The following is a 25478-nucleotide window of genomic DNA, read 5'->3' as shown; positions in this document are numbered from 1 at the left end:
TCAATCAACTAAAAAAATAAAACACAGAAAAAAAATCAAATTTGAAAAAAAACTTTTGCTTCAAGTGTCAATCGTCGAACCAGTCCGGGAATCCCCTAAATCGAGATGAAGGTGATATGCGCCGGTCTTTCAAAAACTGGAACCAAATCCCTGGCCGAAGCCCTCCGTGTGCTGGGCCTAGAGGTCCACGACGCCCCGGAGTCGGTCACCCTCCATCTGGACGAGTGGCACCGGGTCCTGGGGGGTCAGGGGAATCCCCTAGAGTCCCTGAGGACGATGTACAGGGGTGCAGACGCGGTAGGGGACCTACCCCCTTGTAGTATGTGGGACACCATACTCGAAGCTTTCCCCGAGTCCAAGGTGCGTTTGTGACGTCATAACATACTTATTGTGACAATCATAACATACACTTTGTGACGCTATAACATACTTATACTGACGTTATAACATTATTACTATGACGTCATATATAATTATTGTCGCGCCGTAAAAAAATTTTGTGACGTCATACCATTAAAGTTTGTTACGTCATAACAATAAATTTTGTGATGTTATAACATTAAATTTTGTGACGTTACAATATTAAATTTTGTGACGTCATAACTTTAAATATTGTGACGTCATAACCTTTATGTTGTGACGTTATTAAACTCAAATTCACAAAAAGAATATACTCTTATTAAATTGTTAAAATATTGTTTGACGTCATTAAAGCGTAAAAAACTATTTTGTGTCGTCATCAATTACGTAATGTGATTGTTGTGACTTTTTAAGAATGGCACTGTGTTACCTTTTGTTCATAAAAGCAAGTGCATAGATCCCCTCCTCCCCACGCGCGACCTCCATTGTTTCCACACAATGCCCATTGTTGCAGGTGATCCTCACAGTGAGGAGCGATGAAGAAAAGTGGATTGCAAGTTTGAAATCTCAAGCAGCCGACCTCCCAACATTCATTGTACGTTTGAAATTAACACTTTTAACTTTCCTCGTTACTTTATTTTTTTTTTCATTTATATTTTATTTTTTTTATCATGTTTTTTTTTCTGATTTTTATTTGTATCCCCCCCCCTTTTTTTTTTTCATTTTTTCTGTTTTTTTTTTTTATTTTTTTGTCTTGTTTCTCTTTTTCGATATTTTATTACTCTTCTCCCATTGCCCCCCTAACACCATTATTCCTGCAGCTTCCTCCATGGATGTCAGGGAGCGTGTCCTCAGTGCTCCTCCAGTGCCGCATCCTCTCCCCCTCCATGTTCAAGATGTGGAGCAACGTCCAAACCTCGTCGACCATCTGCTTCGGATTCTTCCCCAACCGATACGATGAAATCAACGTCACCGTTGCTAAGTAACAACACTTTGTCGATGCGATGAAAAGAAACTTAAAACCTAATTAATTTTTGTAATTTTCAGTGTGGTAAGCAAGTCATTTCAAAATGACCATGTGCTGCATCTATGGAAGGTTTAAGGCAGGGGTTTCAAAACTTTGTTGGTCTGTGGCCCAAATGTCTATTTAATAGCGATTGGTGGCTTACCACGTGCTCTAAATTTGGACACAAACGTTTTCAATGAAAATACAAGCCCAAAAAACTCAATAAAAAAAAACAAAAACAAGCAACCTGCAAATTAAAAAAAAAACGCAAATTGAAAAAAAAACACTCAAATTCGCCACTTTTTTCAGTGTTGTTAACAAGCCGTTTTGAAATGACTTCCCAGTCAAGTCGTTTGCACAAATAACGTCAAGTCATTAGTGAAAGTCCACTTCAAGTCAAGTCATTAATGGAAATCAAAGCGCTAAAGCAATAAAATTGCTAAATTCGTCCAACTATTCGCAATAACTCATGTAAAAATAACAAAACGCTCCAGCATTAAAAATGTTTTCGTACAAAGTTGGCACAAATAACCAATTTTATTCAAAATATTTAATGAAAACACTTCATTTTAACCCAAGATATTTGACATAATAATTGAAGTTCAAGTTAAGTGATTTTGGTTAAAGGACTTGAGTCAAGTGCTGAGGGGTCACAAGAGGCGGTCTGAGGGTCGTCGTTGCAAATTTGCTAAACGTATAATTGACGAAAAACAAACAATATAGACAAAAGTTAGCAGTACAAGTCGCAAGAACCACCGCTAGTTTAACAAATGTGTAAGTTTTATTTGCTTTAGTCACCCAGTGCTTTATGACGCCACCATTGCAGTTAAATTCAATCAATGGCGTAGCTTCAGTCTAATATTTGTCTAATATTCAAAGAAACCTTTTTTCGTCGTTGCTTTTTCAAGATAAACATTCAACGAACTCAACAATAAGCGCATCTAATGGTCACAACTTTACTTTTCTTAGGTCAGCTTACAGGCGCCACAACGCATTTGTCAAGTCGAGATGCTTGGAGACCAACACCGACCTTCTCATCTACAACGTACAGGAGGGTTGGGCGCCACTGTGCAAGTTCCTGGGGGTTCCCCGCCCAGATCGGGACTTCCCCCATCTCAATAAAGACGCGGCCATCACAAAAGGCGAGGGGAAGCACCAGTACCGAGAATTCACCGAGCGCGTGGAAAAAGAGGTTCAAGGTCGATTCAAGGTCATATTTGTGCTGGTGTTGATGATTGCATTCTTCTTCGTCGTAAATTACTACTTTTTGTGATTATTAAAACTTGGGAATTATGCGGGGATTCAGTTTTGTGTTTTGTCATTTATAATCGTTTGAGATCCAATGGTAATTCCTATTTATCATCTTCTTATTATTTTCCTTCTTTCTCCTAATTCTACAATGTGCTTTAATTTTAACACATTCCTCTCACCATTTTGTTTTATTTTGTCGTAACAATCACAAAGAACAGTAATATCGCTAAACACAGACATAATGCATTTAACTTAAGTTGTACAAACTTATACGCTTTCTATGAGCCGCCTTTTGCCCCTTGTCAAATATTCAAGAGTTGAATTTCAGCGTTTTACTATATTGAAAGTCAATAAAAATATATCCGGAAATGTTTAAGATGATTTCTACTTCTGTGTGGATATTCTTATTACGTCTTCCCACAACCTCCAGCCATTAAACTCCAAATGTTGTCGTTCTGCAAAAGCGACTTATTTCCTTGGAAAAAGTCGAACAAGACATTTTACTTTTCTATAAATGCGCCTTCCGCACAAAAAGTGAATTGAATTGATTTTTCTGGTTGAGTTAAATCACTAAGTGGTGTCTTTTCGTTAACAGTAGAAACGCCTAAAACTTGACGCTTCATTCCGATACCCGATATTTTGCAAAAATTATCGTGAACCGATCCGATACCTTATGACGTCATTACTAGACAAAAACAGAAAAACATATGAAATTAAAACGGTTTAATTTTTTGAAGGTATCATCCTGAAATTTGTTTGAGCGTAAAGTGAAGTTACTCCAGTGTTTTTCCAGATAATATAAAAAATTATTTTAAAGGCTGAAATGCGTATTTTAATTTTCTATTGAAACGTCGATCCCACCCCGGTATATCGCCTGGATACCGATACTACCACTTGGTATCGGGTATCGGCTCCGATCCGATATTATCGGACGAGTACCGATACTACCACTTGGCATCGGGTATCGGCTCCGATCCGATATTATCGGACGAGTACCGATACTACCACTTGGCATCGGGTATCGGCTCCGATCCGATATTATCGGACGAGTACCGATACTACCACTTGGAATCGGGTATCGGCTCCGATCCGATATTATCGGGCGAGTACCGATGCTACCACTTGGTATCGGGTATCGGCTCCGATCCGATATTATCGGACGAGTACCGATGCTACCACTTGGTATCGGGTATCGGCTCCGATCCGATATTATCGGACGAGTACCGATACAACCACTTGGCATCGGGTATCGGCTCCGATCCGATATTATCGGACGAGTACCGATACTACCACTTGGTATCGGGTATCGGCTCCGATCCGATATTATCGGACGAGTACCGATACTACCACTTGGTATCGGGTATCGGCTCCGATCCGATATTATCGGGCGAGTACCGATACTACCACTTGGTATCGGGTATCGGCTCCGATCCGATATTATCGGACGAGTACCGATACTACCACTTGGTATCGGGTATCGGCTCCGATCCGATATTATCGGACGAGTACCGATACTACCACTTGGTATCGGGTATCGGCTCCGATCCGATATTATCGGACGAGTACCGATACTACCACTTGGTATCGGGTATCGGCTCCGATCCGATATTATCGGACGAGTACCGATACTACCACTTGGTATCGGGTATCGGCTCCGATCCGATATTATCGGGCGAGTACCGATACTACCACTTGGTATCGGGTATCGGCTCCGATCCGATATTATCGGACGAGTACCGATACTACCACTTGGTATCGGGTATCGGCTCCGATCCGATATTATCGGACGAGTACCGATACTACCACTTGGTATCGGGTATCGGCTCCGATCCGATATTATCGGACGACCCTAGCTAACAGAACCACTAACTAATTAAAACTTTCACGTACACTTCGTTATAACGTGGAATAAACAAAATAAAATTGTGCTTTGCAAATTACTGTGTAGAATTTTAGCTTGAGTTACAATCTATCGGGACTAAGTAAAAAAATGACCAGGGGAAAATTTTAGAGATGACGTCACAACGTTGCGTCATAACTAAAACAAGTAAACTCAGAAAACCGGGAGTTACCTTTCGATGCCGTTCAAAAACATGCAGCTAATATCTTAGTTTAATTAAATATTATCAGATAATGATCAGTTTTCGTGCAAAATTCTTACTTTACCCACTGACCAAAAACATAAGCTTAGTATTTTGTGTCGTAGTAATCGAAGTGCTGCAAGTTTGCACGTGACCTTCCAACAAGCAGAATCTCATTATGACGTAGTTAACCTTATTATTGACGAGAAATTTCGACTAACAGTCATGTGTTCAAGAGAAAGTTGACGGAAACCTAACGAGAGAGCGAATAATGCGAAGAGAGAAAGAGAGGGAGAAAAGGCAAGCGAGAGAACTACGTCATCAAAAAAGAAAAAGGCTGAGCTGCTCACAATTGAGAGCCTGGAGCGTTTAAAGGAGGCAGATGTTTTGAAAGCGTAACGTGATAGCTGAGTGCTGTGTAAGGTTGGGCAGCAACTAAATTGCTCACAGCATGCAGTATAAGGCTCCTATCTGTTAAACTGCGATACATAATGAACATCAGGCAGGTTCAGTAAACGCGTGCGATGATTTATGTGAAAATATTTTTTCTTTCAGGTCCGTGAAATAGCTTAAACATCTGTCAAAGTGAACTGCAGAAATTTCTACAAATACAACACCATTCTGATGAGGGAGGGGAATTCCCCAAGGACCGGCTCTAACAATGGCGAGTGAAATAAAGTTGTTTTAATAAAATATTTGTTACACACATTTAACAGTGGCATTTTAGTAGTGGACATTTTCAATTGTACCAATAGATCTACCTACACAAGTTCTATTTAAATTAGTAGGAAAGTTTTTAAATAACAGTGGAATTTTAAATTGTAGTCGAATCAAAAGCGCGTAAAAAGTTTCGCATAATCAACAAAGTAGAACATATACCTTTACTTTTTGTAGGTTTTACGATTTTTCAGACTGTTGTTGTTTCATTACTTTGCTTATTTAAAAAATATAATCGATATTTCATTTAAATAAAAAGCTCATGTTTTACATTTTTTAAATAACATCGTTTGAGGTGCTTATGGTCCAAGTATTCTTAAGCTGTTCTCCCTAACAACAGTGTAGGTATGCCCGTTAACTCACTAATCCATTATTTTGGATAAATTTTCCTTCCAAGTCAGAACCACCGCCTGAGAAACTGCAAACTTACATTGTTGTACAAACCAACCATCAGTTTGTGAACTTAATCCACCGGAAACCGCCCCCGGCATCGCTAAAGTGTTTGTCGCTGAAAAGTTGTTTCCTGTAAAACCCGATCTGTGTTCAGAATCTCCATATAAATGGACGCATTGTGACGTATGCATGTGACTGTGACGTAATGTGGCGTTTAAGTAATTGTGATGTGTCCACGTAATTGTGACGTATGCGCTGTGACGCAATGTAACGTTTTTGCGTGATTGTGATTTGTTCATGTGATTGTGATTTGTTCACGTGATTGTAACGTTTTAGTAATTGCATAAAACTGGCAGTGGTGGATCCAGGATTTTTTCTTAGGGGTGCATGCATTTTTTTTTGAATAATGCACAAAGTGACGTCGTGAAATGACGTCATAAAACAATTAATATTAAAAGGCTTGTTGTTTTCGAGCGATTGTGTCACAGCATTCTTTATATTTGCAAAATTTTAAGTTTTAAGTTCCTCGTCCTAGTTTAAAGTCCTCCTTTTGTTTCCCCACAGCAGGTGAATCATCCCCGTGCACTTGTTCCGGATGTCTCGTCCTCCTCGCAATAATCTTCAGCATCATCGCAATATTCTTGATCTTCGTCGGGAACAACTCACAACTCAGCTACGTCATAATGGGCGCCGCGATGTCGCTATTCATCGCGGCCATGCTTGCGTCGTGTTTGTCGCCCAAGCGGGAGAGGAGGCCGGTTGTCGCGAACCGCGTGTCGCAGGAAAGTACGCGACACGATGCAAATCTGCAGCAGAACAATCCTTTGATGTCTGCGGAGCCACCGATGTACACCCCGGTTTTAGGGGGTTTCCCGCAGGCTCCGACCGCCCCTGAACCTTACCCCCCTAACCCTAACCAATCATCAGATGAACCCCCAACTTACCAAGAAGCTGTCATGATTTAAATGCGTGCCTTGGACATAACGGTTAACCAATAGCGACACGCGACATGCAGCAAGCGACCAGCGGCTAACAATCTGCAAGAAACCACTAGCAACAAAAGAAAAGCGACAAGCAACAAAGAACAGGCGACAAACGACATGCAGCAAGCGATAAATGGGAAGTTTCTATCGAGTAGTAACAAGCAGATAACGACTACAAAAAAGTGACTAGCGACATGCGACACGCGTTAAGCGACATTTGTTTTGGTGACATTTTTTGTCAGATATGTTTTCTGCGAAAGAACTTAAGGAGAAAAGCTTCTTTAAACCAGTGTATTGCTCGCTCAACTTTTGTACAAAAATAACAAATTGCGGTTGATTTATTCCAAAGGTCCTCGAATTGAGCGGTGGTCTAATTTCCTGCAAAATCATTCCGTTTTAATGGTGTTATAAAATATTACCAAACATATTTTTATTATTATCCCCTGACATGGGCGTACGAAATCATTGTTACAAAAAAAATATACAACGAATAGTTTCAAAATTTTAATTTTGTATCACGAAATAAAAATAGAAGAATAAAAACAAGTTACTGTAAGTTCTCATCACAAGTTCAACAAACCATTTTAAGGCGTTGCAAGGAAAAAGTTTGAGAACCGCTGATTGATCTAGTTAACTTGATTATGTTTTTTAGCCTTGTTGTAGGTTTTTAAGAGCTATTTACTTCTTGCTCACTACCAGTTTTTAATGTTGCAACTTTTTTATGTAATGAATGTTTTTTGGTGTAGATTTAAAAAAAAATAGCGCTTGTCAAAATTAGGCGACATTTTTCACACATTGATTTATTTGCATTAAGTAGGCCTACCTAAATATGATCATTCTAGTGAAATATATTTATCATATATAATATCCAAACAAACTGATTTTCGGTTTACTAAGTTCTGTACTTAGTTTGATCTTTATCATTAATGTGCAACCAGAATTGTTTGTTTTTCACCATTTCGGCAAGTTCTATTTTTCTGGAGAACGTCCTTATTATTTTCCAACGTTTGCATAAAGTTTGATTGCTGCAATATTTATTTGAAAATAAATAAAAATACATTAACAAGACAATGCCTTTATGTTTTATTTGTTTTTACCAACTAAAGTCTTCCTATTGCTTACATCTCCAGCGCCGCATGTGGTGGTGTTACAAACTATAGAGTAGCCACCAACGGCGCCCTTGAGCACATTAAACTACTTGGCCGAAGCTTTAAAGAAATATATAACATTTGTAATTGTAAATTTGTTCAAATTATCAAATATAATTTTAAGGTTTTAAAGAAAGCCAGAAAAAATATAACTAAAATTCGTTATCCACCATTTATGGCAATTTTTTTACAGTTTTTAATTTTGACGGTAACCTTACTGATTTATAGTTTTTACTAACCTTGAAAAAAAGTTCGAACCTTTCAAATAGTAATAATGCTTTTGAAATGTTTTTACCCGAACCATTGACGATTAGGGGACCTTCATACAGAAAAAAATTGTTTGTGGACCATAGGATCGACCGACTCCATTCCAGCTTACAAATGCATAAGCCTTAAAGTCAAAAGGTGTTAAAGCACGACATAAAGTTACCTCAGGCCAGCTTGCGACCTTATGAAACAGTTTCAAACACCACTTGGTGGTATCGAACCTCGGTTAACTATTTGTGTTTCTGAGTGCGAATAACAAGAACATCTTACAACAACAATTGGGCTTTCAAACAACAACCGAACGCATTGAAACTAAAAAACGGCAAATACTGTATTTGTAAAAAAAAACAATTTGTCACGGGTCGAATTATTTAAAATGTATAGATTTTTTAAATTTGCAATTTTTGGTTTATTTAAAAAAAAGTTGGATTTTGAGAAGTTCATATATAAAAAGGGAGTTTTGGTGTCTTTTTTAAACAATATTTAAACCGAAGCACTTTTTGCTAATAATAGTTATCCTGTAAAAAATAGCAAAAACGAAAAACTTGACTTTCAAATCAAAATAGTATAAGTATTCTATGTGTTCAGCCAAGCGTCGCAGTTCGAAGCGGCAAAATTTTATTGAAACAAAATTTGTTTTTTGTTTCGTTTCGTTTATTTTTATTAGAAACGACCTGTTTTATTTAAGAAAAAGCGAAATAATACACTCGCACGTTGTTCTAAGTTAGCTGCAGCACAATTTTTTGATCGACTGTTTTTTCGATTTAATATTTCGCTAAACCGTTTTTTGTGTATAACTTTAAAAATAACATAAAATAACTTTAAAAAAAAGTTTTTAATTTTTATTTAAAGTAAGTTTACTCTGCTGTTGGCTTTCTGTGATTTCAAAATAAACATTTACTTGAAAAAAACGATTCTATAATCCTACCACATTTTCGTCAGGGTGGTATATTGCTAACATTGTTTGGATTCTAGGGTTAGGGTGGGAGTTAGCTTGATTTCATGTAGTGTTGTATCTATATTTATTCTCCCATATTTATCCCTTCCTTGCTATTTCAATTTGACAACTCGTTTCATCACTGCAAAAAGATTGTGGTAGGATTCTAGACCAGCACCAACATTCTTAAGTTTTTATTTGTAAATGTAAACATTTTAGGTCTTAGGGGTTGTTTTTTTCTAGTAAATAAACAGAAATGAGTGATGAAAAGGTGATTCCAGTTAAAGTAGCTTTGCGAACTCGTCCGTTAATACAAAGAGAAATTGATGAAAATGCAAAGGAATGTTTAGCGTTCATCAAAGATGCCCAGCAGGTATTTGCTCAGTGTAAAATATATCTTAAAAAGTGGCTGACTTTTTATAATGTTTTCAGTATTTAATGAATTATGACATTTTTAATATTTCCTGTTGTTCAGGTTGTTGTGAATGCCAACAAGGCGTTCACCTTCGATTATGTTTTTGACCCGAAAACCGGCCAAGATGTGGTTTATCAAGCAAGTGTGGCTCCTCTCATTGAAGGAATATTTAAAGGTGAGAAAAAATCATTTATCCACCAAAGTATAACAAGACTATTGTAAATTTATCCAAGATCTGCACTTATTATTAATTAGAATCAACCACTTTGTACCTTAATGTTATGAGTTTAAATCTCACCACAGACTTTTATAGCGTCCAATGCCTTTTTTTGCGATCGAGTCGTAATTTGCTGCCTGATTTCACTTTGAATTTAACTGCTTTAATTATGTAGTAAAATTGTGTTTGGATTACGGCTGAACTTCAACTTAAAAACACCTTTTTATTATTTTTCTAATATGTTACTTGTATCAGTTGAGAGAAATTATATTTTTTTTAACTTGAAGATTTTTTTATTTTTAATATTTAGTGCAAACATTTTATCCCAACCAACCAAATGCTTTCTGGTTATAATTAGGTACAATGTTGTTAGTTTTAGGCAAAAGCCTGTCAGTCTGAACTAAAACCAAAATAACATAATTACTATGGTCAAATTAGGTGTTTGATTCAATTGAAACATGCAATTTGTATTGACTCTTGGGTTTTTGGGCAAAAAGGTTACCTTTACAAAACTTAGTTACCTTTATTTCCAAGTTGCTTATTTTTTTTTTATATTGTCATTTAAAGAGAAGAATGATTGATTGAATTTTGAACCATGGCTGAAATTTTTATTTTAATTTGATGTCAAATCGTTGTTGTTACTATCCTAGCATTGGACGCGTAGCGATATGATAAATTTGCATTGTGTATTGGTTGCGCTTGATATTGTTGGATAACCCTTTAGAATAATATTATTCTGGATACAAGTATGTGATATCAAGTCAAATTGATTAGACGTTGAAATATGTAAACAGTCAATCTATTTAAAGAAAGAACCAAATTTCAAATAAAGATGTTTAAAAAAAATTGTCAATTTTATTTCCATATGTTGGTGCAAATAATTAATACTCGCTCCACCAACCAAGTTCTTTCTTCTTATAATTTATTCTATATTCAGGTTACAACGGGACCGTGTTGGCTTACGGTCAAACTGGAAGTGGGAAAACCTACTCTATGGGTTCGGCTCATTGTGTGTCACAAACATCGCTTGTTGACGACACATCGGGGGTTATTCCGAGGGTGATCACCGACTTGTTCAGCGGGATTTCTCAACGAACAACTCACGAGTTCCTCGTTAAAGTTTCTTATGCTGAGGTGAGATAAGTTTGACTTTTTTATTTTTTCTGAAACAAAATATATTCAAATATCTGTCAGATTTGAATTAACTTTGGTACTTCTTGCAAACTTAAATAGTAAATGTAAATAAGGGTCATAGTGAGTGTAGGAAAATCTTAAATGGTAAAATACTATTGAAATATAATTATAGTTAAGAAAGATCACTGATCGTAAAAGACGATTAACATGTACACTACTTTGTGAACAAATATTAAGTGTAGGAAACAGTCTTTTAAATTCTTCTGAACAATTTTTCTAAATATATATTTTACTTGTGTGACTACAGAACAAATATTATTTTTTACATAATTGAACATGACAAACTAGTGGTGGTCTATTAAATTTGTTAGAAGCCACCTTAAAAAGAGCAAACCTTAAAAGATTCTGAATATGTGCACAAAATAGTTCATCTTTATTAGGACAACAACATCAGCATCAAACTTAGCATTTGGCAATTACTAATAATTGTTTAACAAATTTAAAAATCTAAACCATTTACTAAACATGAATGTACACCTGTCAACTCTCCCACTTTTTGATGCATACTGAAACCCACAGATGCCTACTTTTTTCATACTGAGTCTTCTACTAAATATGTCGTCACTAAATGTTTGCCGAAAAGATAAGATTATATGTTGAGAAAATTAAAAATATGTTTAACATTTAGTATTTAATACTTTTATTGCTTAATAAATGCTAAGTAAATTGCGTCTTGCATTTTGGGAAATGCCCCCTTAAATCGTCCAATAAACTAGCCTGGGGTGAGATTCGAACTTCTTACATCACTTATTTGTTTTTTTGCCATTAAAATATTTTACCATGAATACTGGTTGATGGCTTAAGTCAGTGCTTCTCAACCTTTTTTCGCCGCGACCCAATTAAGCTTAAGCATGACGACTAATCTTTGGCGACCCAATTGGTTTTTCTTGATAGCGAAATAAAAACTAGCTTCTTGTTAGCAAACGAAAAATAGGCATTAGCATAAAGAATTTTGAATTTTAATAATTATTATTGTAAGACATTATTTGTATTTCTTTCTTAATTGAGAAATTTTGCTCAGAACCCAGCAACCCATGGGTTGAGAAGCACTGCCTTAAGTCCATGTTTCCTTGTGTCTTTTTAGCCTTGGTTGACTTGTAATGTTGCGAAACGTTTCCTTGCAGATTTACAAGGAGGAGGTTAAGGACTTGCTTGCGGCCGCTGATGCAAGACAAGTCCCACTCAGCATTCGCGAAAACGTCGACGGATCGATAAGAATAGCAGGTGTGGATGCACGTTTACTAGTTTGAACATACTTCACTTGATTTAAGATGACTAACATTTACTAAAAATAAAGTAAACATCTTGCTTTCTGTCGTGCTGGTAGTGTTTGTTTATGTTAAAAACTTTGATTTTATTTAACAATTTAACACGAAGTTTACTATAGAGTTAGTATTGATAAAATGAAATTACTTTTTAATTGTTCAACAAAATAAAAAATCCCCTTCCGTTCAAACTACATATAAAATTTAAAACTAAAACAACTTTACAGTCAAGGTGAAAGAACTTCTATTGTGAGCTGAAGCAACCACAATATAAATACATCACAAATAAACACTTTTTAATAAACATTTCTGTTTTTTAACGTGAAAACTCTAAACAGGTCACAACTAATGGTTCTTTTAATGTTTCCACAACGAAAAGAAACTACAAAATATAATTTTTGTTAGTTGTTTTATGAGAGCTGGATAGTTCTACCTAACCGCAAAGGATTATCAAACAATCATTTTCTTGAGGTTTTATATGATTTTCTCTTTTTTTTTTTTTTTTTTTTGGATTAGAGCTCTACAAGGCACAACTGCTATGCTGTTTTAATTTCCTCAGGTCTTACTGAGCGGATAGTTTCGAGTCCGAGTGAAACGCTTGAGCTTATGGAGAAGGGGAACAGCGCTCGATCGACCGGTTGTACAGCGATGAACGCAACTTCATCGAGGTCCCACGCCATTTTCACCATAGTCCTCGAGTCTAGAAGTCTGCAGGACGCGTGAGTGAATGTTTAAGTCGTTAAACTTATTTAAAGAAAAGCACACCGATATCCATTGCAGATTCACCGAATCTGTCGATGAATGATGCAAACAGGGCAGGATGGTAAAACAACTGGCTTGCAGTGAGGTTCGAACTCACGACCTCCGGTCAAGCCTGGGCCTGTTTTCAAACTACTAAAATGTTTCAACAACTGAATATATAATGCTAATATTTAAAAAATATTAAGATCCATAATTTAGAATAACTTTGGAAAGCTGATTTATTTTGTGTTGTCTGTATTTTTATCATTTTTATTCTCCAACTAAAACCAACTCAAGATTTACCAGCATTGTTGCCTTACTTCTTCAACAATTTATTTTTCAGTGACGAGTACACCTGCTCTAAGTTCCACTTGGTCGACCTGGCAGGTTCCGAGCGGGCCAAACGAACCAAGGCCAAAGGTGAAAGGTTACAAGAAGGCATAAAGATCAACTCCGGTCTCCTGGCACTCGGGAATGTGATAAGCGCTTTGGGAGATGAGCGGCAACGTGACCAACATGTGCCATACAGAGTCTCTAAACTCACACGGATATTGCAAGGTGGGGGTCGCTTCTGGGGTTGCTACACTTTTTTAGTTGTGATCTATGTAAGTGTCCATGTTGTTAGCAGGGCTACAGAGTCGATTAAAACAATTCTAACCTGAGTTAGACCTAAAAGTATGATTGCGATTGCGGCTAAATTTGTAATTTAATTATACCTGTGTCCGCAACCGACTCTACAGCCATTATTTTACCCATTTCTGTAACTAAAATAAAGTGGATTTTCAGCAAACACTCATAGGACTGCCTTTAAATTAACCCACCCACAATACTTGGTTGAAAAATATTCCACTGTCTGCTAATTCAACTTTACAATTTACAGTTTGCGGCCGTTTCAGTTCTAAACTTTTTTCACTCAGGCATTTGATATTCTTACTCCACAGGCTTATTGGAAGAGCTTTGGTAATCCTTTTTTGGTTTAAATTTAATCATCTTTACTAAACTAATATAAACTATTTCTCATAATAGAATTCCTTGTACTATTTTTTCCTGCAAATCTTTCTTAAACAAAAAATGTCGGCAGATTCCTTAACTAAACAGCACTTAAATTTTAAACTGTTTGTTAAGAAAATCAGTAGTAATCTTTTTTAACCATTTTTTTTTTAAGATTTATCTAATTTTTACAAGGTCTTAACATTTTATTTGTGTGTTTTCAGATTCGCTCGGTGGCAACAGCTTAACAGTGATGATAGCTTGTGTGAGTCCCGCTGATAGCAACGCTGAAGAAACACTCAACACGCTTCGCTACGCCGACCGAGCTCGTAAGATCAAGAACAAAGCTGTGGTGAACCGCGACCCACAGACCGCAGAACTCGTATCTCTCAGGAAAGAGGTAAACTGTGGGTTAATATGTCGGGGTGGGTAAAATCCTAAATATATAGAATAGGGGTCACTGAACTGTTTTCTAAAAATAACCTATACAGACCATCTTCTTCAGGGCAACGATATTGCAAATAGGCGAAATCTAAGCATGTGAAGTGCAGAAATAATGCAGTTTGCACCCAACCCTAATCGAATCGTTACCCACGCCTAATGTTTTCTTCAAATTTTTTCCAGCTTTCCACCAATCTCAATAAATCTAACAATTTGAACTCCCGCAGTTTGCGACCCAACCAAATCCAACCATGACCTCATAGTGGCTGACAACCCATAGGTTGACACACTGTCTTAAAATCATAGTTGAATTAGAGCTTATTGGGGTTCAGAAATTTTTTTTTTATCATTCTCTTTAATTTTTGCCGCAGGTCCAGCAGTTGAGGATCAAGCTCCTCCAGACGACCGGAAGCACCTCATCATCTCCCGAGTCCTCCTCCTCTGAGAGCAAGGAGAGGGTCCGGAAGCTGGAGGAAGAGAAGAGGCAACTGGTGGCGGAGATGCAGAGCCTCGTCAACAACAACACAGAGATGTGTGAGAAGGTAAAGTACCATCAACTTTGTGTACTGTACCTTAACACCTTAGTTGTGTTGTAACGATGTTAGTTGGGCAAATGTAATGTATGCTAAGTCCCTGAACATTCAAATGTCTTTAAAACACTCGTTTTTTTAAAGTTTGTTAAATAATCTTTGATTTATTTGATGAATTTAGAATTTAGATTAATATATGTGCTTACAAAATTCCGTAGTGAAAGAAACTTAAAAAAATCTAATGCCAAACAAAACATTTATTACTCAATACTGTTGTCACTTTTTTAAAGTTTTGTGACTTTATTGTTTATTGTTGCTCTAAAAACAAAACAAAAAAGTTGTTTTATGTTCAATCAAACAAATTGAACAAATTATTTTCACTTTACTTTGTTGATTTTAAAACTAACATATTTTTGGTGGCTAAAAAAACAATTGTTAAATCCAATTTCCCCTCACTTTTTCCTCCAGGCGATCACGAACGATCTTCTTCGCGAGCATCTTCAGTCGCAGTTGAGTGAATTGAAGTCTGAAGCGGAGAAAGTTGTCGACGACCCCCACGACCTCTCGCTCGCCGAGCAAGCTTTAGACGAAGAACAACAAAGAGATTGTGTTCACAAACTACGAGCGCTTCGTGACAACATAATCGCTGTCAAGGTGGGGCGTTTTTTAACCCCTCCAAAAATAATTAATTTATTTTTTTAGCAAATTTGCATTTTTTTGTTTTTAAAATGTTTTCAATAATTTTGGGAAATATGAATTTTTGTATAAGTTTTATTGTTTTGTTTTTTTCTCGCTAATTTGATGTTACTAAAACACTAACAAATAAGTCAATTTTTTTGCTAGTAAAATAAACACTTGTTCTTGCTATCGTTTACAATTTTTACCCTGGGTGAATTGTCTATCGAATATTTAGTAAACGTTACATTTATATTTAAAACATATTTTTTTATAGAAACCAAACAAAGTAGTAAAAAGAAGTTAGGTAGGACGACTTGGAAAAAAAAAATCTTCAAAAGTGGTTTAATACCAAATATAATCTTTTTAATTCTTGTTTGTAAAATTTAAAGTTTTATTAACTTATTTTCATTCCAGTTGTGCGGGGATTCCCCTGCTGATATCGTGAATGATCTTACAACAATCGCCCAAAACTTGGAACAAGATTCAATCAACGGAGATGAAGCCATTTCAAGTAAGTTAATACGTAAAATAGCAGAATGTTAACATAAACAGCACTAATGCCGCTTTATTGGCATGTTAAATAAAATAATTGGATTATCATTAAAAAAAGCATTTTTTGTTTTTTTCTAAATAATTTTTTGTCAATTTAGGAAATAACGTCCTTAGTTACTTGAATTAAGCCTAATTACACAAAATTTTAGGTCACTAACTTCGCAAAGTTTATTACGTTTTTCGAATGTCAGCTTCTAAATTGCTGCCAATACTTTAATTCGATTTTTTAGCCAACCCGACATTTGCAGTATCGTCATGAGCACATTGTGTTTGTGTTGCTTCAATGAAGGTGGTACTACGCAGTTGCAATAGTTAGTCATCATGTCACCAGTGTTTGATTTTTAAAGCAGTAGTTACCGAACTTTTTCACAAGGGAAGTGACGAATCACTTCAAGGCCTGACGAGCGGATATAAGATCCCAGCATCTTCCTTACCACATCGTATATTTTCTGACCTCAATTATGTTTGTAGCTTCAATGAGCGAAGGTGCTCCACACAACGAAAGCATGAAAGCTGAACACTTGATGCGAACTGTCAAGCTCTCCAACCAACTCCAGGAACTCTCCAAGGCTCTCGCAATGAAGGTTCACCACTATTAACTGGATACAATTTATTTTCGTGCAAATATTAAAAAAAGAGCATAAATAATACCACAAGAACACCGAGAGCATCAAAAATAAATAAATTTAGTGGCAATGTTGAAATAACACGAATTGGAAATAAAAAAGTGTGTAGATAAACAATATACAGGTTTAATAACGGTTTAAAACAAATTTTAGAAGAAAAAAAGGCTTGTTATCATTAATCGCTGTGTGTCCAATCACTTTATATTGTAAACACTAAGTTTGTGATTGCTACAAAAATATTTGTTAAATTCTTATCATTCCTCTATTCATGCTTTTTTTTTTAATTAAGGTGACTTTTGATGCAGTATTTGAAAAAAATAGTTTTCTAAAATTTATTATTTTTTAAACAGTTACTTTTTCTCTTAATTTCTCCAAAACTGTTAAAAAGTAAAAGAAATAAATAAATAGAAAAAAAAAGAAAAAAGGAGAAAAATTGTCATATAGAATCTCGAAGATAGGAGAGCGACCTTTACACTACTGCAAATAAAAGTAAATTTGAAACAAAATAATAAAAAATAAACGGAATATAAATCAGAATAAAGCGTTTATTAAAACAAGCTTGATGATGATTTTCAAAGCCAAAAAGGTCGAGTAGATCGACATCATCTTGATTACGACGTTTCGATACCCTGTTCAACACCTGAAGGTGCTAAATTACACTCTTCCTTTCGAAACGTACACTGATAACAATTGCGTCCCACCTTTCATAAGAGATGCTTTGACTTGCTTCTCAGTCACATTAACTGAAGATGATACAAGTTCGTATCGAAACGTCTTAATCAAGATGATTTTTGGCTTTGCAATTTATTATCAAGCTACATTACAGATCCGTGCATAGTCTACCCTAGTTTGTTGACGTTCTTCTTTTTTAGGAGGATCTGGCCAAGAAGATGGGAGCCAGTGAGGAGCACATGGGGGCGCTGAAGAGCCAGTACGAGGAGAAACTTGCGAAGTTGGATTCCGAAATATCGGGTCTACAGAAGGAAAAAGATGCGCTAGTGGCGGCATTAGAGGTCGCTGTCAACAATAAGGACGCCAAACAGTGAGTGGAAATTTACTAAAAATAATGTTTGTGGCAAAAGTTATTCGATAGTCCTTTTGCAATTTATAACAGAAGAAAGACTGTTTTTTTTTGTTTTTTAAATATTTCTAAAATTACCAAATCGTCGTTTTGTGTATTTCCAATTTGAACAAATAGTAAAAAAAGTGCAACTTATGACCAAGAAAGACGTTGGTTTCACATTGTCGCTTGTTGCATTCGCTAACTTTATTTGTTTTATTATTTTATACGTGATTATATATTTGACGGTTTATACATGTTTGTTTTTTTGTTCAGAAACTGATGATGCTTATTTTCAAGGCGAAATATATATTTCTGTAATTTTTTTTAGAAATAATTTTGTGTTTATACCTGGTTTTATAAAACAGTCTTAAGATCAAGGAAAGATTTGTTTAGATATTTTTTTTCTAAAATTGTCAAGTCGTTCATTTTTTTAAGCTTTCACAATAATAAAAAAATGAGTTTTTAAATTTCCCGAAAAAACGGGATCTTCACTGGTTTTGTCTTATTCCGTCGAAATTCTTCCCTGATTAAGTTTAAGTAATCTTTTTCAAATTTGGACACGTTATGTCCAAAACCAATGTTAATAAATCTAACTATATTAAACTGCAGTCGGCGACCCAACCAAAATAACCAAATAAAACTACTTCACTGTTTTGTACGCGACCCATGGCTTGAGAAACGTTGGTTTAAAGCTTGCAGGGATGAAGTTGTGCTTGTGTCACTTCAGTAAAAGTTTCTAGTAATCTGTTACTTGTTTGTTTCAGGATCAGCGAGAGAAGAAGACAGAGATTGTTGGAACTTGAAACTCAGATCAAAGAACTCAAACAAGAGAAGAAGGAAAAAGAAAAAGTGTCGAAACTGAAGGCGCAGGGCGACCAGAAGATAAACAAACTGCATGGGTGAGGATAACAGAGGTGGAAAATAGTTTTTTGTATGGGGTGGAAATTAGGGTTCGAGTTTGAGGTGGAAACACGGTGGAACAGTAGTTGGTTTGGGTGGAAAGAAGGGTTGGGGCTTGGGGATGATACATGGGTAATACAAGCTTCTAAGCGGGGAAAGTGGTTAAGTGGCGCTCATTGCATAAAGGGTTAACTACCTAAGCTGAAACCTGTGAATCGAATGTCAACCTTTTTTGACGAATTTACTTGAGCGCAACGAATTTCTTCTTTCAATGGTTAGCTCGGTGTAATTTATGTTTATAATGTTATGATATTATTTTTGCGAAGTGAGATCCAGCAGATGAAGAGTGTTCGTGTGAAGTTGATGAAACAGATCAAAGAGGAAAACCAGAAGTTCCAAGCGATGAAGAAAGACAAGGAGCGACAAGTAAAGCAACTCAAGGAGAAGGTATGAGCTTTGTTAAAGACTTCAACTAAGTAGTTCAATTTTTTAAGTATTTGAAAGGCATTTGAATTAATTTGCGTAATAACAATCTCTTTAAAAATTGGAAATTGTCAAAAGTCTCAGAATTTATTTGATGTGTAGCTTGAGTTGTGTGTTTAGAACAGGGGTCGGCAACCTACGGCCCGCGGGCTGGATCCGGCCCCCCGATGTAATTCATCCGGCCCGCCGCCTCTTTGACAAATTAGACACGAGTCTATTTGACAAACTTTTTTTTGACTATTTTAACTACGTAATTGCGAAAAAATTTCGAATGTTCATCATACGTCCGGTTGGTTTACGTATTGATGCTGCCTTTTTAACCAGATCAGCGATTCTTTACCGTTGCGCCTTGGAAGGCTGCAAAGCAATTGCTTTTCGTAAAATGGGAAAAAGTATTAAAAAATATTGGATATATATTTTTATAACATTTTTCTATTTTCGGCAATGCAATAAAAATTTGCAAGAAATACCGGTATACCCACAAAAATCGCGCTCGCTCGCTTGCCAGGTGCGCCTTGACTTGAAACAGTTAACAAACACTCAACTAGATTAACTTTAAATGTTATCGCGTCGCTCAAAGTGGTTTTATTACACTTTTCATCCGCTTTGCGTCAACACTTTGCTGCCTCTGTAAATGAAATTAAACACGTTTTAAGTGCGAAAAATATCCGAGGTCCGCCTGATTCACAGTTGTTCTAACATTTCAATAACATAATTCTTAGTTATCAATTTGTGCGGCCCGCAGAGACCTTTCTGAGTTTTGTTTTGGCCCGCGACTAGAAAAAGGTTGCCGACTCCTGGTTTAGAAAGTGGTGAAAGCAAAAACTTTTCTACATTGACTGCTACGTTTAATATAAAATGATGTTAAAATCCCATTTTCCTTATGTTCTTCATTGATTTTTATTCTATTGTCATCTCAGGTGTTATATTTCTTCCTATCACATCAATTGTTTATCCTTGTTGCTCCTTTGTTCTTATTCACACATTCACTCCATTGTCACATCCATTGTTCTCATTGTTCCAGGACCGGAAGCGTCAGTTCGAGATCGTTAAATTGGAGCGCGACTTCAGCAAACAGAAGAATGTCCTCCGCAGGAAAACTGAGGAGGCAGCTGCTTCCAACAGAAGACTAAAGGAAGCTCTTCTCAAGCAGAAGCTGGCCGCCACTAAGCGGCAGCAGACCCAAGCTCGGTCACTGGATGGCGCCAACACCAAGATGAGGGTGAGGTTTGAATGTAAACAATGGACAATGGGGATTGAAACGTCACAATCATATGTATGTGTCGCTTGAATCAAACTGTGTTATTGTCTTTAATTAAAGCAAATTTTACTCCGCAATTGTTTATGGTTTATGACGTCAGTGAAGTGATATGACGTAAAAAACAAAATACCGCAGTTTAAATTATGGAAACGCACAAAGATCTGCTTGACGCTTAAAGTGGAATGCTCTACCTTTAAAATCATCTCATCTTCTAATGATTCTTCAACATGGTTATGTCCTCTATGTCAAATAACTGCATAAAAATCTTTTGTTTCAATATACAACATGAATGTGAATTTTGAGAAATATGCGATCCTCTTATGCGCTTAATCCGTCGCAACCTTTGATTTTGAATACTTTGCCATTTAACCAGATGATTCTATCCTCTTTATCCAGTCTTGGCTCGAGGAGGACATTGAGATCGCAGTTCGCTCCCGGGAGGCGAGGAACCACCTGGAGAGCTTGGAGGAGGAGCTCAAGGACCTCAAGAAGCAGCTCAACAAGATGGAGGACACGGAATCGCCTAGCAAGAGGGTAAGTTGCCATGGTTACTGGACGATCCTATCCTCAGTCTTTATATCTTTAAATTAATTTGCAAAAAGTATTTTAAGTCTTTGAAACCTATAAATTTTATAACCATATTTAAAACTTGATAATAAATTTCAAAGCCAAAAAGGTCGAGTCGATCGACAGCATCTTGATTAAGACGTTTCGAACTTAAAGCTGTCGATCTACTCTACCTTTTTGGCTTATTTATTATCAAGCTATATTTAAAACTGTTTATAAAATACTCCTAGGCTCTCTTTACATTTATAGATGCTGTTAGGCAATTTATTGTTGATGTAAATTTGTATTCCGATGAATTTAGGACTTATTCCGACAGGTTTATGTCTAGTTTAGACGATTTCAATATTATTCTGTCGTGTATATAACTGCATACTTTGCTTTATTGTGTATTTGATCCTAATACTATTGTATAATAGATTTTTGCTTTAGATCTTATTCTATTGTAGAATTTCCCGCGTATTTGACTTTATTATGTCATTCTAGACCAGGGCTTGCCAAACTGGGCCTCACCCAGTTTAAGAGGTCGAGAGTAAGCCCGCATAATATTTGCATGTAGTTGGACCCCTTTTTAATTGCAAAATACTTTAGATCAACAGTCGTTGTGGTTGTTGTAATAAGATGCGTGAAGTCTACACAGATTAACATTTTGTGCGGCCCACAAAGACATTTCTCAGTTTGGTTTTGTCTCCCGACTAAAAAAGGTCGCCCTCCCCTTGTATAGTTGCTTTAAAGCTTTTTAAGTCGTATTTCTAATCAGCTTCGCAAGTCTCATTGTGTGTTTTGGCTTAAATTTTTCGACTCACAACCTCATTTTATTCCAGCGCCGCACTTACTTAAAATCGGAGTGCGATGAGATGCAACGACAGCGACAAGCGATCGAGGACGAAGCGGAGCTGAAGGAAGCGCAGGTGAAGGAGCTTCGGAGCAAACTCTCGGATGCGAAGGACTCGAGGGTCCGACAGCAAGCCAGGATGATGCAGATCACCAGCATCGCAGAAGCGAGGTCCATCATGAAACATCTCTTCGGACTCGTGAGTTACAATTAGTATTTAAATCATGAATTTCCTAATTTAAACTTGTAAGTTATTACACCTAAGTGAATATGCTGTTGCTGCGAGACGTTGTTCACAATTGTAAAATTGTTCTTTCGGCAATATTTATTAAAGTACCAACGTTTCGACCACCTATTCGGGCAATCTTCTTCAGGGCAATATAATTGCAACTAAAGGCGAAAACATATATATATACCAGATAAACAATAATGGAAAAAACACAATGGACCACGTTCTAAAAACGAACACTTTGTCAACAAAATTTACTTTTTTTTTAAACGATAATGTAAGTTTATAATGTTCGAAGTATTTCCATCATGAAACATCTCTTTCGACCCGCAAGTGATCAAGCTTCTCACAAGGACCGGGTTTCAACGATTTTTTAACAAAAATGCTGTTTGACATAAGGTTGATGGAGGTCAATTACCTTGTAGGTGTTTCATGTAACTCAACCTGCCGCAATGCATGGGTGAAAACGAACCTAGAGTTTCTGGCAACTCGATATGAAGTACCTTCTGTTTTAAATTGTGATGAAATATTTTTTAACTTTTTTTATTATAATTCCAACAACAAAAATCGTTGCAAACAGATTTTCTGAAGTTTAAGAGTAACTTTTACTAAAAAACAACATAAAATTTACCTTTAAGCAAAAACTTAATAAAAACGGAAAAGTAAAAATTACAATACAATTTTTTTTTTAAATAATAATGATATACTTCTCAACGGTGTTCTAACCGCGTATCCATGGCAACCACCAGATCGTGTCCTCGCGCATCTCGGAGGAGGAGCGGATCGAGTCCTCCAGGAGGACGGAGGATGAGAAGAGGAGTTTGGAGGAAAGAGTGGGAGCGCTTGAGGAGGAGCTGGAGAAAGTGGGGAGGGAGAGGGAGGAGAATATGACCGCTCTAGAGTCATCCTATCACGAGCAGGTGGGAATGTGAATAATCATGTCTGTTTTAATTATAAGGCTCTTCTGTGCCTTGTTCGGGCGAGAACGTCTTACCAAGAGCAGGTTGAAATGATATATATATGTTGAAAACCATAACTAAGTTGAAAACCATAAATGGTGGTTTAATTTAATCCAGTGCTTTCCAAACAGTGGGGCGCGAAGCATTTCTGAATGTTACACTTTTCTATTAGATCGGGAGATTATTGCAGTATCATTACGTAACATTGCGCGTGATATTTTCTGATTCAGAAGAGGTATTATGAACGGCAGCTGTTTATACATTTATTACCATTTTATCGTTTATCTTCAGATGTTGTTCTTGACCAGCCAACTCAACCAATCAACATTGAACCGGACAGTAGTGAACCCGAGCCAGAGGGAAAACGACCTTCAATCCCAGATCAAAATACAAGTAGGGAATTTGTTTAAACACTTCTCTAGATTGTTTGTGTGTGTTTAGAGGCTTACATGTATGTAAGTCCACAGGTAACCGCCACTGTTTGAAGTTTCAATGCATTTGTTCTTGGAAGGTAATCGCTACTGTTTCGCGATTTCGATGTCTGTGTTCTTGGCGAGAACACACAATAAGAAAGCAGCCAAACCTAAAGCAGAAAGTCTACAATACCATAGTAGTAAGACCAACGACATAATAAAGCCAAATACGCAGAAATATCCACAACAGAACAATATATAACACTGTCGTAAATAAGACCAAAATGGACAAAATAACGCCATAAACTGCAGGGAGGGGGTATGGGACGATCGGGGGCCATCGGTCTGGCATCGGCCCTTTTGGTGCCAAGGTTTGGACGCCCTAGTCTGACCGGCGCCGTTAGGGAACCGCTGTTTTGGCTACGGATTTTCGGTCCTGTTTGGGGTTAGTGGTGGGTAATGGGTGGGGATAGAACATGGGTTAGCGTTGAAATTATTAGGGAAGTTAGTGATGTACTTAGGGGTGGGGTTTGGGGTTAGTTAAAGTGTTGTTTAGGCCTGATTCTGACCTTTTAGGTCTTTCCGACGGATTTATGACTTCTTCCGATTTAGGCGTTATTACGACTATTAAGTTTTAGTGCTATTTTGGTTTTATTCCGAAGTGTGCTTCACCCCGACGTTGATGTTGTCCTTCTTTCGATCTTATGGCTGGTATTTCTTGGCGTGTAATCACCACTATTTGTGATTTCAATGTATGTTTAGGCGGACGTGATCACAAAGTTGTTGAAACAAGAAGAAAAAGGGAATCTTTTCCAACCTCTGGACGCAACATTCCAGAAACCTAAACAACCTAAAAAGGTAAAATGTTCAGTCTGATGTTCAACAACTAATAAATTTAAGGGTGCGATAAATATTGGTAAAGTAACCTGCAACCCTTAAATGAAAGGAGAGCCACATGGTTGTTTTGTAAGGAAATTAAAAGTTTTGCAAATCAATTATAATTCAATTATTAATTAGTTACAAGTATTTCTTAGACGGGTTAAAATCCTAATTAACGAAAAAAAACTAAAATCAAGCAAATCGCGAAATATTTGAAGAAAGATAATTTTCTTTTGTTCAACGTTTTAAACATAAAATATTTTAAAGATAAAAACTTCCAACCTACCGAAAATAAACAAAACTTAGAACAAATTAAAAACTGCGTTTGACAAAATAAATAAATAAATAAATAATAATAAAAAGCTTTTAAACAAAATAAAAAATAATAATAAAAAAATAGTTTTAAACAAAATGATAAAAAATAATAATAGAAAAAATACTTTTAAACAAATAACAAAAAAAAAGCAAACTTTAAACAAAATTATATATTTTTTTAAATCTATAAAGAAGAGCACGAAAGACAATTTCCTTTTTTTGATATTTCAAAAGCAGAACATTTTAAAGAGAAATAAAACCTCCAAACGAACCGAAAATTAACGACACTTTAAAGTTTAAACACATTAAAATCTAAAAAAATAATTATAAAAAAAAAAAATTGTAGCAGAAGAAGAGCACGAAGCGCCCCCTAACGGCGGAAGAGCTGGCTTACATGGAGGAAGATTCGGATGAGATCTCGGATTACGACTCTGAGTCGGACTACATGCCGACACCAATCGTTGTGAGGAAGAGGAGTATGACGAAGCCGTGCGCATGCGCAAAGAGCAACTGCTCCAAGAAGATCTGCGTGTGCGTCAAGAACGGGAGGAGATGCACTGAACGATGTGGATGCGGGGAGGAAAGATGCGTCAACAGACACCACCAGGTGGCGGTAGAGAGATAAATATAATGGGTTTTTAAAACTTTCGTGGTAAATTTCTCGATGAATTGTTTTTCAACTTCGAGTTATACTTTATTTTGTAAATTTATGTTATTTTACTTAAAAAATATATAATCTTGATAGCTTTTTCAGTTTGAAACTTTTTTTATAACTTTTATATTTT

The 25478-nt window shown here is 36.4% G+C and overlaps 2 protein-coding genes across 2 annotated transcripts; both read left to right on the top strand.

Moving 5' to 3' along the window:
• On the top strand, positions 1–2976 carry LOC146157979 (uncharacterized). The gene is made up of 4 exons (XM_083385539.1): positions 1–360; positions 875–955; positions 1182–1342; positions 2336–2976. Exons 1-4 carry the CDS (start codon positions 106–108, stop codon positions 2637–2639), a joined length of 801 nt encoding a protein of 266 aa, XP_083241665.1. The 5' UTR covers positions 1–105; the 3' UTR covers positions 2640–2976.
• Positions 2977–9393: 6417 nt separating this feature from the next.
• LOC146157978 (chromosome-associated kinesin KIF4-like) lies at positions 9394–25318 on the top strand. Its single transcript, XM_083383608.1, has 21 exons — positions 9394–9516; positions 9619–9733; positions 10713–10909; positions 12094–12193; positions 12794–12953; positions 13319–13533; positions 14190–14365; positions 14778–14948; positions 15405–15590; positions 16029–16125; positions 16638–16750; positions 17665–17834; positions 18620–18754; positions 19082–19202; positions 20263–20460; positions 20896–21033; positions 21888–22097; positions 22877–23047; positions 23378–23479; positions 24262–24357; positions 25040–25318. The coding sequence occupies exons 1-21, from the start codon at positions 9400–9402 to the stop codon at positions 25316–25318; spliced, it is 3267 nt and encodes a 1088-aa protein (XP_083239734.1). The 5' UTR covers positions 9394–9399.
• Positions 25319–25478: the final 160 nt, after the last annotated feature.

Source organism: Ascidiella aspersa, chromosome 3, assembly GCF_963924565.1.
Source record: "Ascidiella aspersa chromosome 3, kaAscAspe10.2, whole genome shotgun sequence".
NCBI lineage: Eukaryota > Metazoa > Chordata > Ascidiacea > Phlebobranchia > Ascidiidae > Ascidiella > Ascidiella aspersa.
Note: the sequence above shows the minus strand (reverse complement) of the source record. Positions and strands in the feature narration are given on the sequence as shown.